This window comes from Vigna angularis, chromosome 6, assembly GCF_016808095.1.
Source record: "Vigna angularis cultivar LongXiaoDou No.4 chromosome 6, ASM1680809v1, whole genome shotgun sequence".
Classification (NCBI taxonomy): Eukaryota; Viridiplantae; Streptophyta; class Magnoliopsida; order Fabales; family Fabaceae; genus Vigna; species Vigna angularis.
The window spans coordinates 10,629,318-10,643,400 of NC_068975.1; the positions used below are offsets into that span (position 1 = coordinate 10,629,318).

The window sequence follows — 14,083 nt, forward strand, 5'->3', positions numbered from 1 at the left end:
TGTATCCTGAATAAGCATCTAGAAAGAAATAGAAAGCCTGACCTGCTAATGTCTCCAACATTTGATCCATGAAAGGAAGGGGAAAGTGATCCTTCCTTATGGCCTTATTCAGCTTTATGTAGTCAATACACATTCTCCAACCAATAATTGTCCTAGTAGGTATGAGCTCATTCTTTTCATTACAAATAACTATCATCTCACCTTTCTTTGGCACGACCTGCACTAGGCTTACCCATGCACTATCAGAAATATGATATATAATACCAGCCTCCACAAGCTTCAACACTTCTTTTCTAACTTCCTCCTTCATCACAGGGTTCAGTCTTCTCTATGGTTGAGCAACTGGTTTAATGTCATCTTCCATGAATATCTTGTGCATGCAATAACTAGGGTTTATGCCTTTAAGATCAGAAATGGACCATCTAATGGCTCCTTTGTTGGCTTTTAATACTACAACCAATTTTTCTTCTTCCTTGGAGGATAGAGAATTGCTGATAATGATAGGTTTGTTTCCTCCTTCCTCTAAGAAAACATACTTCAAGTGTGGTGGTAACATCTTCAACTCATCTTTATTTTCCTTGACCTTTTCCTGGGCATTGAAAGCTTCAATTTTCGCCTCATGAAAAGGAATTTCTTTTAGCACATCCAACTCAGTCAAGCATTCATTAATTAATTTCTCTTCCTCGTCATTCAAGGCTTCACAAGCATCAATGAAGGTTTTCTCCAAGGGGGAAGCAACACGTACCAACTTCTCTTGAATCATACATACTTCATCAAGTGTGTCAAAATGAAAACATGCCTTATCATCATTTGGGTGAGACATAGATTCAAGCACATCAAAGTTCACCTCTTCATCTTGTACTATTACCTTTAGTTTGTCATTCTCCACATCAATTAAAACTCTGGCAGTCTTCATAAATGGTCTCCAAGGAATGAGAGGCACATCCACATCTTCCTCCATCTCCATGATGACAATATCCACAGGAAATAGAAATTTATTCACTTTAACAAGCACATCTTCAACCACCCCATGAGGATATTTAAGGGATCTATTTGCTAATTGGAGAGTCATACGAGTAGGCTTAAGTTCCAAGCCTCCAAGTTTTTAAAACATAGAGAGAGACATCAAATTAATTGTAGCTCCCAAATCAATCAAGGCCCTTCCAACGGCCAACTTTCCTATGGTGCATGGGATGGTGAAACTAACTGGATCTTTAAACTTAGGAGGTAAAAGCTTTTGTATGATAGCACTGTAATTTCCCTACACTTCAATAGTTTCCTCTTCAATGTATTCCCTCTTTTTCGTAAGAAGTTCCTTAAATTTTTTTTGCATATGAAGGCATTTGTTGAAGTGCTTCATAGAATGGTATGTTAATCTCCAATTTCTTGAAAGTTTCCATGAAACGCTCAAATTGCTTTTATTTTTCCTTCATTAAATGGAATTTAGGATAAGGAAGGGGCTTCTCAATTGCTTTTCCTTTTTCTCTCTCTTCTCTCTCTTTTTCTTTTACCTCAACCTCTCCTTTCTCTTTTTCTTTCTTTTTCTCATCCTTTTCTTTTCTCTCTCCGCTCATCTCTTCTTTTTCACTCAACTCATCTTTCTCTTTTCTCTCAATTTTTCTCTCCTCTAACATCTTACCACTTCTAGTCATAATGGCATTACATTCCTCTTTAGGTTTAACATCAGTATTAGCCCCAAAATTCTTCTCAGGTTTCTCCTCCAACTTCTTAGGTAGTTGACCAACTTGTATCTCCAAATTTCTAATGGAAGCTTCAGTGCTTTTATGATTGGAGATAGACACTTGCATGAATTTTTGAAGTGTCTCCTCTAACTTTGCAGTCCTATCAGATAAAGAGGGTTGTTGTTGCCATTATTGTTGTGGTGGTCTATTGAATTGTCTAGCTTGCCCTTGACCTATGCTTGGGTGAGGTTTCCACCCTTGGTTGTAGTTACTTGGGCGGCCCTGATTACCCATAAAATTGACTTCTTCTAGAGTAAGGAGCCTCAATCTCAAGAACTCCATTTGCCTTTATATCCTTGATAACCCATAACCTGTTCTTGAATTTCACTAGTTTGCCGAGGCAGGGTTCATTATTTTCCATCATAGAGTCATGGTGAACGAGTTTTTCTTCCTTATCTCTATCATCTTCCTTCAGCCTTGGAAAACAACAACTATGATTTCTCTTGACCGTCTTGGCAGCTTTATCAGGTAGACTAGTCACTGATAGAACTTCGTCTTTAGCTTTAGGACTAGTCTTTGTTACTTGTATTAGCTGCCCAGCTTCAAAGACATTGAAAGTCACCTCTTCATCTTGGTCTTTCAACATTATAACTCCATTATCCACATGAATGACAACTTTAGCTGTCTTCATGAATGGCCTTCCAAGGATGAGCGATATCTCTACATTTTCCTCCATCTCCATCACTACAAAGTCCACCAGAAATTTGAGTTTATCAAGTTTCACCACCACGTCTTCTACCACACCATAAGGATGCTTAATGGACCTATCTGCCATTTGCAAGATTGCTTTTGTAGGTTTGACCTCCAAACCACCAATCTTCTTAAGCATAAATAAGGGCATTAGATTGATACTAGCTCTTATGTCAACTAGAGCCTTCCCTATATCATAATTCCCAATGGTGCAAGGGATACCCAAATCTTTGAATTTGGGAGGTAGTGTCTTCTGCAATATGGCACTATAATTACCCTACACTTCAATTGTTTCCTCATCTAGATATTTCATCTTTTTGAGGAATTACTTCATGTGGTTCGCATAAGCAGGGATTTGCTGCAGTGCTTCGGTCAAGGGCATAGTAATCTCCAATTGCTTGAAGTTCTCCGTGAAACTAATAACGGTTGAAATACCGTTATTTTGATATTTAATTTTGACATTAAAAACACCCTTTATGACTTAGAAACTAGTGTGAAATCATGCTTTTGCTTAAGTTGTGAGAATAAGAGAGTTGAAGGTGGTATTATTAATTTTATGCTTGGTTTTCCTTGTTTTGACAGAAATTAAGATGAATTGGATGAAGAAGTTGAAGTAGCAAGGAGTTGGAGTCAAGAAAGCCGAGAAAAGTAGCACATAGAAGAATCGCAGACAGGGCTGAGCGTCATTTTGGGGCGCTGAGCGCAAATTTAGAGATGCAACCACTGTTTCACGCCTAAGCGCCACCGTTAGGCGCTAACTAGAGGTGCAACCATTGTTTCATGCCTGAGCGCCACCGCTGAGCGTCAATTTAGTGCCGCAACCACCGATGGGCGCCCTTTTTGGGCGCTAAGCGCCGACGACGTGGGCTTGGACCTGTTTTATGAAGTATTTAAGGTTTTGGACGACCTAAGGTTGATATTTTTGGACAGAAAGAGGCGTAAAAACACTCTTTTCATCCTTCGGAGGCGGATTTTGGATGCGGAAGCTCCAATCTTCAAGTTTTAGGGTTTTATCTTTCATTCTTTTCCATATTTTCATGTAGTTTCACCATGTCTGTGGTGAACTAAACCTGTATTGTTTTTGGGGAAACGATGTAATCCTTTGAAACTCTCATGTATTGAATTGATTTATATTATAAATGTTTTACTTCATTAATTGTTAGGGTTTTTCCTCTACGCTCTATGCATGGTTTGTTTAATTCATTCAATTGCATAGGGATAGGAGGGTTGGTTGCCTTTAAGCTTCTGTGCGAATGTAATCCATAATTAATTGTTGGGGATACAAGACATTGTGATCTAGTAATTAAGAGTAGGCTTTCTTCACCGAGAAGTTGGGTTTAAGGTAAATTAGAAAGTGGCATTAACATTATTGAAGAAGATGAATTCATAAATACATGAGAGTGGATAGGATAAGTCGGAAAACCAAACAACATAATCATTCCATATTTTATACACCAATCACCTGTACATTCTTCAAGTCAATTGATCAACACTTGCATTCATATTTATTTTCTGCATTATAAACACCATGATTTTGTTTACAAGTCTTAATTAATCAAGAAACCACATGAATGTCTAGGCCATAAGGGTCTTGGGAAACAATACTTGGTCTTACCAATTATTATTACTTGATACGATTCGGTACACTTGCTAGAGTGTTAACAAAAACGCCCATATTACTTCGCTTTTTCAATCTTTGAACGACTTTTGGGATAAGGGAGGGGCTTCTCAATGATCTTTTCTTTTTTTCTCTCTTTTTCTTTTTCCTTCCCCTTATCTTTCTCTTTTCTTACCCTTTCTTTTCTCTCTTCATTATCTTCTTCTACTTCATTCAACTTAGCTTTTTCTTTTCTCTCAAATTTTCTCTCATCTAACATCTTACCACTTCTAGTTATAATGGCATTACAGTCCTCCTTACGGTTAATTGAAATATTGATAACAGTTGAAAAACTATTATTTTTATACTTAAAATTGATATAAAAAAAACCCTTTATGACTAGAAACTAGCTTGGAATCATGCTTTTGCTTATGTTTTTGGAAATAAGAGAGTTGGACAAGTTTTATGCTTAATTCTCTTGTTTTTGCAGGATTTTGAGATGAATTTGATGAAATAAGTGAAGTAGGATAGAGATGGAATCAGAAAAGGACACAAAAAGTGCAAAAGAAGAGAAGCCGCAAGTACCGCTGAGCGCCAATTACCGCTGAGCGGCACTTTCAAGGACCTGTTGGCACCGTTGAGGGGTAAAAATGCAGCTGAGGGGCAGAATAGAAGACGTGTTGTTGCCGCTGAGCGGTATTTACCGCTAAGCGCCACTTTTATGGGCTTGAGCTCACTTTTCTGTAATTTTTATGATCTATTTTGGGCTTGGACCCATTTTCTGTTATTCTTATGGGCTTAATTTTCTGTAATATTTAGAAGTTTATATAAGGCTTTAGTCTTCCTAGGGTTAGTATCTTTTGATGGCTTAAGCAGAGAAACACACTTTTCACCCCTTGGGGGTAGATTTGGGGATGGTGACGGCTCTCCTCTTATCTTTTTCAGGTTTTTCTATCTCTTTCATTCTTTCATTCCATTATTCATCTAGTTCTTCCATGACGATGGAGGGCTAAACCTTATTGTTGTTGGGAAAGATGTAACCTTCTTAAACTCTCATGTATTGAATTTGTTCTTCAAGATCTTTTATAAGATACATGCTTTCTTTCATTAATTGTCAGGGTTTTTCCTCTTTGCTCAAAGCATGCATTGTTTAAGTAATTCGATGTCATGATTATTGATTTTGCCGACATGGACACATACGGGGAAATCTAGAACTGGGGAAATTCTCCCAAAAGCAGTATTGCCTAGACATAGGGATATGAGGGTTGGTTGCCTTTAAGCTTTTGTGCTTCAGAATTAATTATTAGGGATGCTAGGAATTGTATGAACTCAGAATTAAGGATAGGCTTTCTTCATCGAGACATCGGGTTTAAGGTAATTTAGAGAGTGACATTAACATTAATGAAAAGAAAGACGAATTCATAAATGCATGAGAGTAAATTAGGTGAAATCTAAACCCAACAACAATATCATCAACTTCATGCACTCTATCTTGTGTTTAACCTCAATTCATCAAATTGCATTCATGTTTATTTTATTGCATTTACATTCAAAAACCCCAAAATATTTTCTTTAGAGTCTTAATTAGTTGAGTAATCACATAACTGTTTAGTGCCGTGAATCTCTTGGGAAACGATACTTGGTCTTACCATTATCGCTTCCCAAAGGACTCACGACACTAAACAGTTATGTGATTACTCAACTAATTAAGACTTTGTCAGGAGCGGCTGCAGCAGAATGGTTAGCGTGGAATAACAAACCAAGAAGGGGGGTGAATTGGTTCTTACTAAAAACGTGTGCCTTAAAATTTCTACTAAAATAAACTTACTTAGCAATTAATAAAGACAAATAAAGCAAGAGTAAGGTTGAGAGAAATTTGCACAGATGATTTTATCCTGGTTCGGATCTTACCAATCCTACGTCCAGTCGCTTATCTCAAAACAAGATAAACACTTCACTAATCACAAAACTATTACAAACTACAATCACACAGATACAATTTGTAAGAGTTTAGAAAACACCTCTCTTGATGCCACAAGAGATGAAACAACACCTCCTTTGAGTCTTCACAAAGGATGAAACACTTCCTCCGAATACTTCACGAAGGATGAATTCCTCTTCCAAACACTTCCTTAGATGCACCAAGGATGAACCAGCTATTCCTCTATCACCGTAGCAGTATTTCACCAACTCTACAGACAGAGTTTCCTTAGCTGAGCAAGAGCACACAATTCTCAAGAGTTTCTGAGTATATGAGCACAAGGGAAGAGTAGTTGGTTTTCTTGAGAGAAAATGAGAGTCTATTTATAGACTCATCCAAAGGCTCCTCCATTTTTCGTTTTCAACTTTTCTGACAGTGTTAATCGATTAGCTACAGTGGTTAATCGATTAACAACCCAACGGATACTTCAACGGCTCTAAAAACGGCTAGTTTTTCAAACGTTCACTATGTTAATCGATTAACAGGCCTTGTTAATCGATTAACGCTAATCGATTAACACCATCTGTTAATCGATTAGCACTGCACTGTCTCGCTTCTCCATGGCTCTCTGGAACAATCGATTAACACCCTCTGTTAATCGATTAACGCTAATCGATTAGCACCTCTTGTTAATCGATTAGCACTGCACTATTTTTGCTTCTGGTTTATTTTTTACATCACTTTTGAATACATACATGAAACTATTAATTTTCCTATGTTCATACAATTATTACAAAAGGTTACAAGTCTTCAAAGATCATTCTTCATGATTCATGGTTGTTCTTGACTTGATTTGAGCATCATCAAAATTTCATCTTCATCATTTTGCTAACAGACTTAAGAAGAACAATTTTTGGGGTTTTGAATGCAAATGCAATAAAAATAAACATAAATGCAATTTGATCAATTGAGGCTAAACACTAGAATGGATGGATGAAGTTGATAATATGAGATGAATATGTTGTTGGAGTTTAGATTTCACCAAGTTTACTCTCATGTATATACAAATTCTACTTCTTCATTAATGCCAATGTCACTATCTAAAATACTTAAAACCTGATTCCTCGGCGAAGAAAGTCTATTCTTAATTATTAGTTCATACGATTCCTAGCATTTCTAATAATTAATTCTGAAAAGATCATAAGCTTAAGACAACTAGAACTCACACCCCCATTCCTTAGCAATACTGCTTCTGGGAATAATTCTCCAGAATTTGAATTGTAAGATACCTTTCGGTACTCATGCAAATCATACATCATGCTAATGAATGAGTTAAACAAAGCAAGTAATACGCGAAGAAGAATTTCCCTAACAATTAATGAAAGAAGCATATATAATCAAGAATCAATTCAATACATGAGAGTTTACAAAGGTTACATCATTCCCCAACAACAAATACGGTTTAGTTCCCCATCATCATGGAGAAACTAAATGAACAATAAAAGAATGAAAGAGGTAGAAAAACCCTAGAAAGAGAAGAGGAGAGTTGTCACATCCCCAAATCTACCCTCAAGGAAAAGAAGAGCTGTCACATCCCCAAATCTACCCCTAAGGGGTGAAAAGTGTGTTTCTATGCTTAAGCCATCAAAAGATACAATCGCTAGGACGTCCAAGTCCTTAAATAGAACATAAAAATAACAGAACACAGGTTGTCCCTATTTATATGGTTTTTTCCCATTTAGTTGTGTACCGAATTGTATCAAGTAATATAAAATGGTAAGACCAAGTATCGTATCCCAAAAGACTCACGACACTAAACAGTCATGCGATTACTCAACTAATTAAGACTTTTGAAGAACAATTTAAGGTTTTGTATGCAAAAAACAAGAAAGTAAATATGAATGTACTTTTGATCAATTGAAGAAAACACAAAGGTGAATGACTGATATTGAAATTATGAGATGGTTCTATTGTTGAGGTATAGATTTCACCTAGTTTACTCTCATGCATATAAGAATTCATCTTTTTCATTCAATTGTTAACATCACATTCTAAATTACTTAAAACTCGATCACTCGGCGAAGAAAGCCTATCCTTAATTATTAGACCACAATCTCTTGCATCCCTAATAATTAATTCTGCATTACGATTAGAAGCTTAAGATGATCAAAACTCATACCTTCATCCCTGAGTAATACTGCTTTTGGGAGAAATTCTCCATATCGTGGTTTCTAGGTATTTCCCAATAACAAAGAAGACCTTTAAATCATGCCATGAACGATCAAAACATAACAAGCATAGAGCAAAGGAGAAAATCCCTAACAATTTATGAAAGAAGCATATATAATTAAAACCAATTCAAATACATGAGAGTTCACTATACATCATCCTCCAACAACAAATTGAATTTAGTTCCCCCTTGTCATGGGGAAACTAAATGAACAATGGAATGAGAATGAAAGATAAACCCTAAAAGCCGAAGAGGAGAGCTTTCGCATCCACTTATGCCTCCAAAGAGTTGGAGAAAATCTGAATTTGTGTTAATTCTGTTAAAAGATACTCCCTCTAGGTCGTGAAAATCCTTAAATAGGGCTGAATTGGATCATGGGCCAACGTTGACACCACTCAGCACCCCTACTAAGGGCGCTCAGGCGAGCTTGCGAGAAAACTGGCGCTCAACCCCCCTTTCTGGCGCTCAGCCCCAACTTGACTTTTCTACACTTTGTCTTTTTCTCTTTTTCTGCATTCAAACTCCTTGGTACTTTAACTCCTCTTTTAAATCATTCCAATAACCTACAAAATAGAGGGAATTTAGTGATAAAATCATCAAGTATACCCTCTGCTCACTTATTCACAAAACTATACTAAAAACATGAGTTCAAGCAAGCTTCTAAGTAAAAAAGGGTTGATTTAATATCAAAATTGAATCACAAATAACAGTATTTTCAACCGTTATCAAACTTCTCTTCACTTATTTATCAAATTCAACTAAAACAAGATTTTAAGCAAGCTTCAAAGTCAAAAAGAGTTATTTTAGTATCAAAAATAGCATCACAAATAACGGTAAATTCAATTGTTATCAGAGATCATCCTCTTTTATAACACCAATCTGACTATAAATTTTATGAACCACTGCTTCAAGACTTTCAAACTTCTTCCTCAGAACGACATGGAGGTTGTCACAACAATTATGTTACTAAATATGGAATCCAACTCAAGGTTATCCTCCTGGTAAACTTCCTCATAATCACTAAACGATGCAAGAAAAAAGAACTGTAAGAACACTATTACCTAGGGCTTCAGGTCAGTGGCCATAACAAAATAAATTAGAAAACACGAAATAGACACTTGACAATTCCTCAAGTTCTGCCGAGAGGAAGACGAATGGAATCAAGATCAAGAGTGGAGAGATCAACGCCAAGACACAGTGCCATGTCTTCGATCTCCTTCATTACCATGATGTTTGCCATGATTGTAGCGACAATGGTCTCAACACGGAGACAAGATATTAAGAGTAAGAGTTTGGTTCTAAGGTTCTCTCTAATTATCTGATAATATTTTTTTAATCAAAATTTCTATATCAGTTATAATGTCTAACCGATATAGAAAAAGTTTCCAATATTTACGTATCTGCCACCGCATAACTTTTATACCTGCTGCATGTGTAACTAGTAATGAAAAATTACTTTCTATACCTATTGTGAGTGTAACCGATATAGAAATTTTTATCCTTTATTACATCTTTGCTACACCGTGTTATATTTTACACCTATTTTCAGTGCAACTGGTATAAAGAAGGTTTTTTATTTAACAAACTACTAGTGCGCCACTTTTTATACCTGATAGATTTCATCAAGTATAAAAAGTCACTGTAACAAGTATATTTTGCATTAGTGAAGAGAAAATAAACTAAATCAACTCTTACTCATTTAATTATATATAAATTGCAATCTAGCAACTTAAAAAGAAAGAAGATATTACTAGAAAAAAACGTAGCACAAGCAACACAAGAGTATCCGAGGAATAAAACACAACCTTTGAGAAAATTATTTAACAATCTCATAACTACTCTTTTAACAAATAAAAATAGCTTAAATGATTTCAATGAAGGTTTATGAATTTATTTTTTAAAGTAGTATCATATTATGTAAAAAATGAATCAAAGGTTTTATTTATAAAGTTTTGCAAATATATTAATTAACAATTGATGTAAATAAATTTGATTATCTATTCTTAATAAAATTTTGTAAATCAGATAAAAGACCCTCTGATTAAATCTGTTAATGCATGTGTTAATAAGTTTTTGTAACTTTTCATTTATTTCATAAAACAACTTAAAACAATTTTAATAGCTTATCTAAGAAGATAATTGATTATATTTTGAGACCAGTTAAAGTCATATTTTTCTTCCCGTTTTAATTAATTAAAAAAACATATTGTTCTATTTTTTAAACACATTTAAAATAATTTAATCAAGTCCATGAAACCTTAATAAAGTAAAACAAACATAAAATCTTTTTCACCTGTTTATATTCCTTAAAAAATAATTTCACATGTTTTTATAAATTACACATACAATTGTTATTTGCATAGATTATGATCATAATTAACATAAAAGTTGGTTATTTTATGTTGAAAATGTCAAATTAATCTAAATCTTGGACATTGTACTCTCTATTACGTGATACGTTAGTCAATATTTATCTAATATATGCCTTGTTGTTTTAAACCAATTACATTACATATGAATTTGACATAAAATAAATTATATGATGCAATTTGACTATTACAAAATAATCTTTTATACATAAATTTTACCCAGATAGATTTGTATTTATTTGAATAATATTATTAAATAATATAATTAATAAGTCTTCTTCTAGAAATAATAAAGTAATAATTAATAAGGTATTAAATACGGAACACATGAAAAAGTTAAAGAATTAAAGATTTAATAAAAAAGACGAGTCACATTGATGGAGGATTAAAGATATAATAAATAGTATGTCATCACTTTAAATATAATTCAACAGTCTCACACATAGAAGCCTACAGTATTGAGCTCCGAGGCCTTAACAAAACTTCTGAAAAACCACCATAGAACCTTTCATCTTCCAGAAACTCGAAATTTTTAAAGGTCAAAAACATATTAAAGATATTTAAAATTCACTAAAAGTATATAAAAAAAATGAGTTAATGATTAATCAACGAAATTCACGTACGTGGGACTACAATTTCTAAACTCCTTTTTACATAGAGTTCGATAGTATAAATATTTGACTTAAATATATCATAATTTTCAAAAATTTATTTTCTTCTCTAAATTAAATATATACTAATTTAGTTTCTCCACTTTTTGAAAAATCATATTAAACAATTTTTTCAAGAAAATACATGCAGTATGATAAATAAATTGAGTAGTTAAAATTAAAATTATAGTTAGAAAACTGAAAGACTCATAAAATGTAGAAAAAATATATTTTAACTTAGATCTTTTAACAACATTTGAATACAGTACATATGGTATTTTTTCATTAGTTTATTATTTATTTATTGCTTGATAATATTCTAATTTAATAAAAAAATAACATCAGTCAAAATGTTATAAAAAAAATGTGTTATTATATTGCCCTTAAAATAATAAGATGTTACGATTTTTAAAATTTCGATTTTAGCTATAATGACACAAATTGTAACCATCATCGGAGTTCCAATGATATTTATGGGTACCATATCTTCCGTTATTTATCATCATTGCATCATCACTCTTGATTCTTCTATCAGAAACACTATGTTTCCATCACTAATTCCACACCTAACCTTCATAAAAAATTCTGAACTGTCACCTCTACAGAAGATCTTTACACAGAAATCACAGAAAGAGAATTAAATGAAATTAAAAGAAAGAAATATACTAATAAAAAAAAAATCATTTAGAACAGATAATTAAACTGATACAAATAATTAGTGCCTAACTTTTGACCCAAAAAAACAACACACGGAAATAAATTACAGAGAACCATCGTCTAATTCCACTGGACACACTACAACAAAACAAGATCTTCCTTGAGTTCATGTTTTTGTTGTCATCGTTCCTATGTAGTCACTTCGACATCATTCAGTGTTGTTGTTGGTGGTAGTGTTGTTGTTATTGTTTTTATTGTTATCGAGATCTGGAGGAAACTTGAGGATACCACTGTTCTTGAAGGTGGAGACGGTGAGTTTAACATCTTGACGGGCAATGACGCTACCACTAATGACACCTCCGAATATGTGGCCATTAGGCGTTGAGAGGTTGATGGTGAAAGATAGGGGAAAGGGAGGGGTGGCTCCAGGGTAAAGGGTATAGAGGTTGTTGTATAAGTAGGAACCAGCAAGGGAGAGCAAAGTGAAGGGACCATGCTGCATGGTTGAGTTGTGAAGTGTCACATTGTTGACTGTGCCAGAGGCACTAATGATGGCCACACTGACATGACCATTATGAGCAATGTTCAAGATGAACTCCATGATGTCCCTGTTTGGGGGTACCCTAAAAGAAAAGACCTTCATGGAGGGCTCCAGAGGTTGGGACACTGGTTGAGTGCTGGAGCTTGACTTGTTCTTGGAGCCTGGGGGCCTTCCCACAGGCTTCCTTGTGGATTTCTTCATGGTAGTGTTGGATGTTGTTGTGATGGTGTGAAACTCTGTTTGTGGCAGGATTTATAGTCGAAAAAAGTTTTTTAATATCGTTTTATTTGATAACTTTTATATGGATAAAATAGTCTTAATAAAGTTGACTTTTGTATTTTCAAAGAAAAAGATTTTATATTTTAAAAGAAACAGAAAGTGAAAGATATTGAGAACGAAGGTGTTATCTCATCAAGGGACGTTTTGAGAATGGTGTAATGAGAGGAGAGAGCGTGGCATAAAGAGGTTTTGAAAGTAGGTCACTTTAATGCACAATGCAACAAAAGATTTTAAATCTTGAATAGTTTTATTCATAAATGGTTAATATAATTTAAAGTTGGATGAGACAAAAGTATTAAAATAATTTATAAAAATCTATCGGTTAAATAATGTTAAATGGAAATTATTTGTCCTTATAAATAATGCTAGTCATTATTTTATTTATTAGTTATTAATGTATATATATTATTTAATTTGGTCAAAAGCATTTCAAAATCATTGATTATTAGCGTAGCCAATACCAAAGTAAATTTCTAAACTTCAAATGTATTTTAAATATCAGAAGGGACTTTTGTTTACTTGACCAAGATTTTTTTGAGATCGGAGACACTTGTAGTTTATATAGAAACGAAGTCTTAGAATGTAGTTGAAAAATTAAATTCAACGATACACTCAATGAGAAAAATTGAGAATTCGTTGACACGGTATTTGTTTTGTGAACTTTATGTGAATTTTGTTTAATAAGAGAATAAATATTAAGAAATATATGATCACTAGTACAATAAGATAAATAGACACCGGTTAATTTTGTTTATAGGCATCGGTTCTACAACCGATGCATATACGAGCGAGGTAAAACAAGACAGACTTTATGCTTCGGGTCACAAACCGAGATAGAATGAGACATGATTATGTCTCGGTTCTTAAATAACCGAGGCAGTTACGTATTTTTTTTTTCAGATTTCGAACGCTAATCGAGGCAGTTGCGTGCATTTTATTTTTCAGATTTCGTATGTGGTACAGTGGAAGCCATGTGCAAACCTTCAAGATTACCCAATATGCAACCAGAAAATCTCAACTTGGAAACTTGGAACCTGAAACATTTATGCAACCAGAAAATTCCAACCCGAAATTACCCAAAATTTCCCAATTTCAGAAACCCAATTTCATAGAACCCCAATGCAGAAAGTAATAAAAATGGGGATGAGGATCTGGTGGTGATGATCCTGGTGGTGGTGATCCATGGCGACCAACACTCCTACTCGCAAAACGCACCTCCAACGCGTCCTTCCCCTTCGTTTGCTCCTAGTGGTGGTGACGATTCTTCCCCTTCGTTTGCTCCTCCAACGCGTCCTTCCTACCAAAAGATCTCCAAACCCATCATTAAAAAACCCACCTTTGATCATCCTCACCCTCAGCCACCGCCACCGTCACAGACCCAGCCACTGCCACCGCCACCGTCACCGT

At 34.5% G+C, this 14,083-nt stretch overlaps 1 protein-coding gene across 1 annotated transcript; it reads right to left on the reverse strand.

Annotated features, from left to right (window-relative positions):
- Window positions 1–12,064: 12,064 nt before the first annotated feature.
- Window positions 12,065–12,598, reverse strand: LOC108344093 (AT-hook motif nuclear-localized protein 17). Its single transcript, XM_017582561.1, has one exon. It carries the CDS (start codon window positions 12,596–12,598, stop codon window positions 12,065–12,067), a length of 534 nt encoding a protein of 177 aa, XP_017438050.1.
- Between the last annotated feature and the right edge of the window lie 1,485 nt (window positions 12,599–14,083).

What these genes read in the sequence shown, in the direction of transcription:
- LOC108344093 (XM_017582561.1), bottom strand. Translation starts at nt 12,598, where the DNA reads ATGAAGAAATCCACAAGGAAGCCTGTGGGAAGGCCCCCAGGCTCCAAG.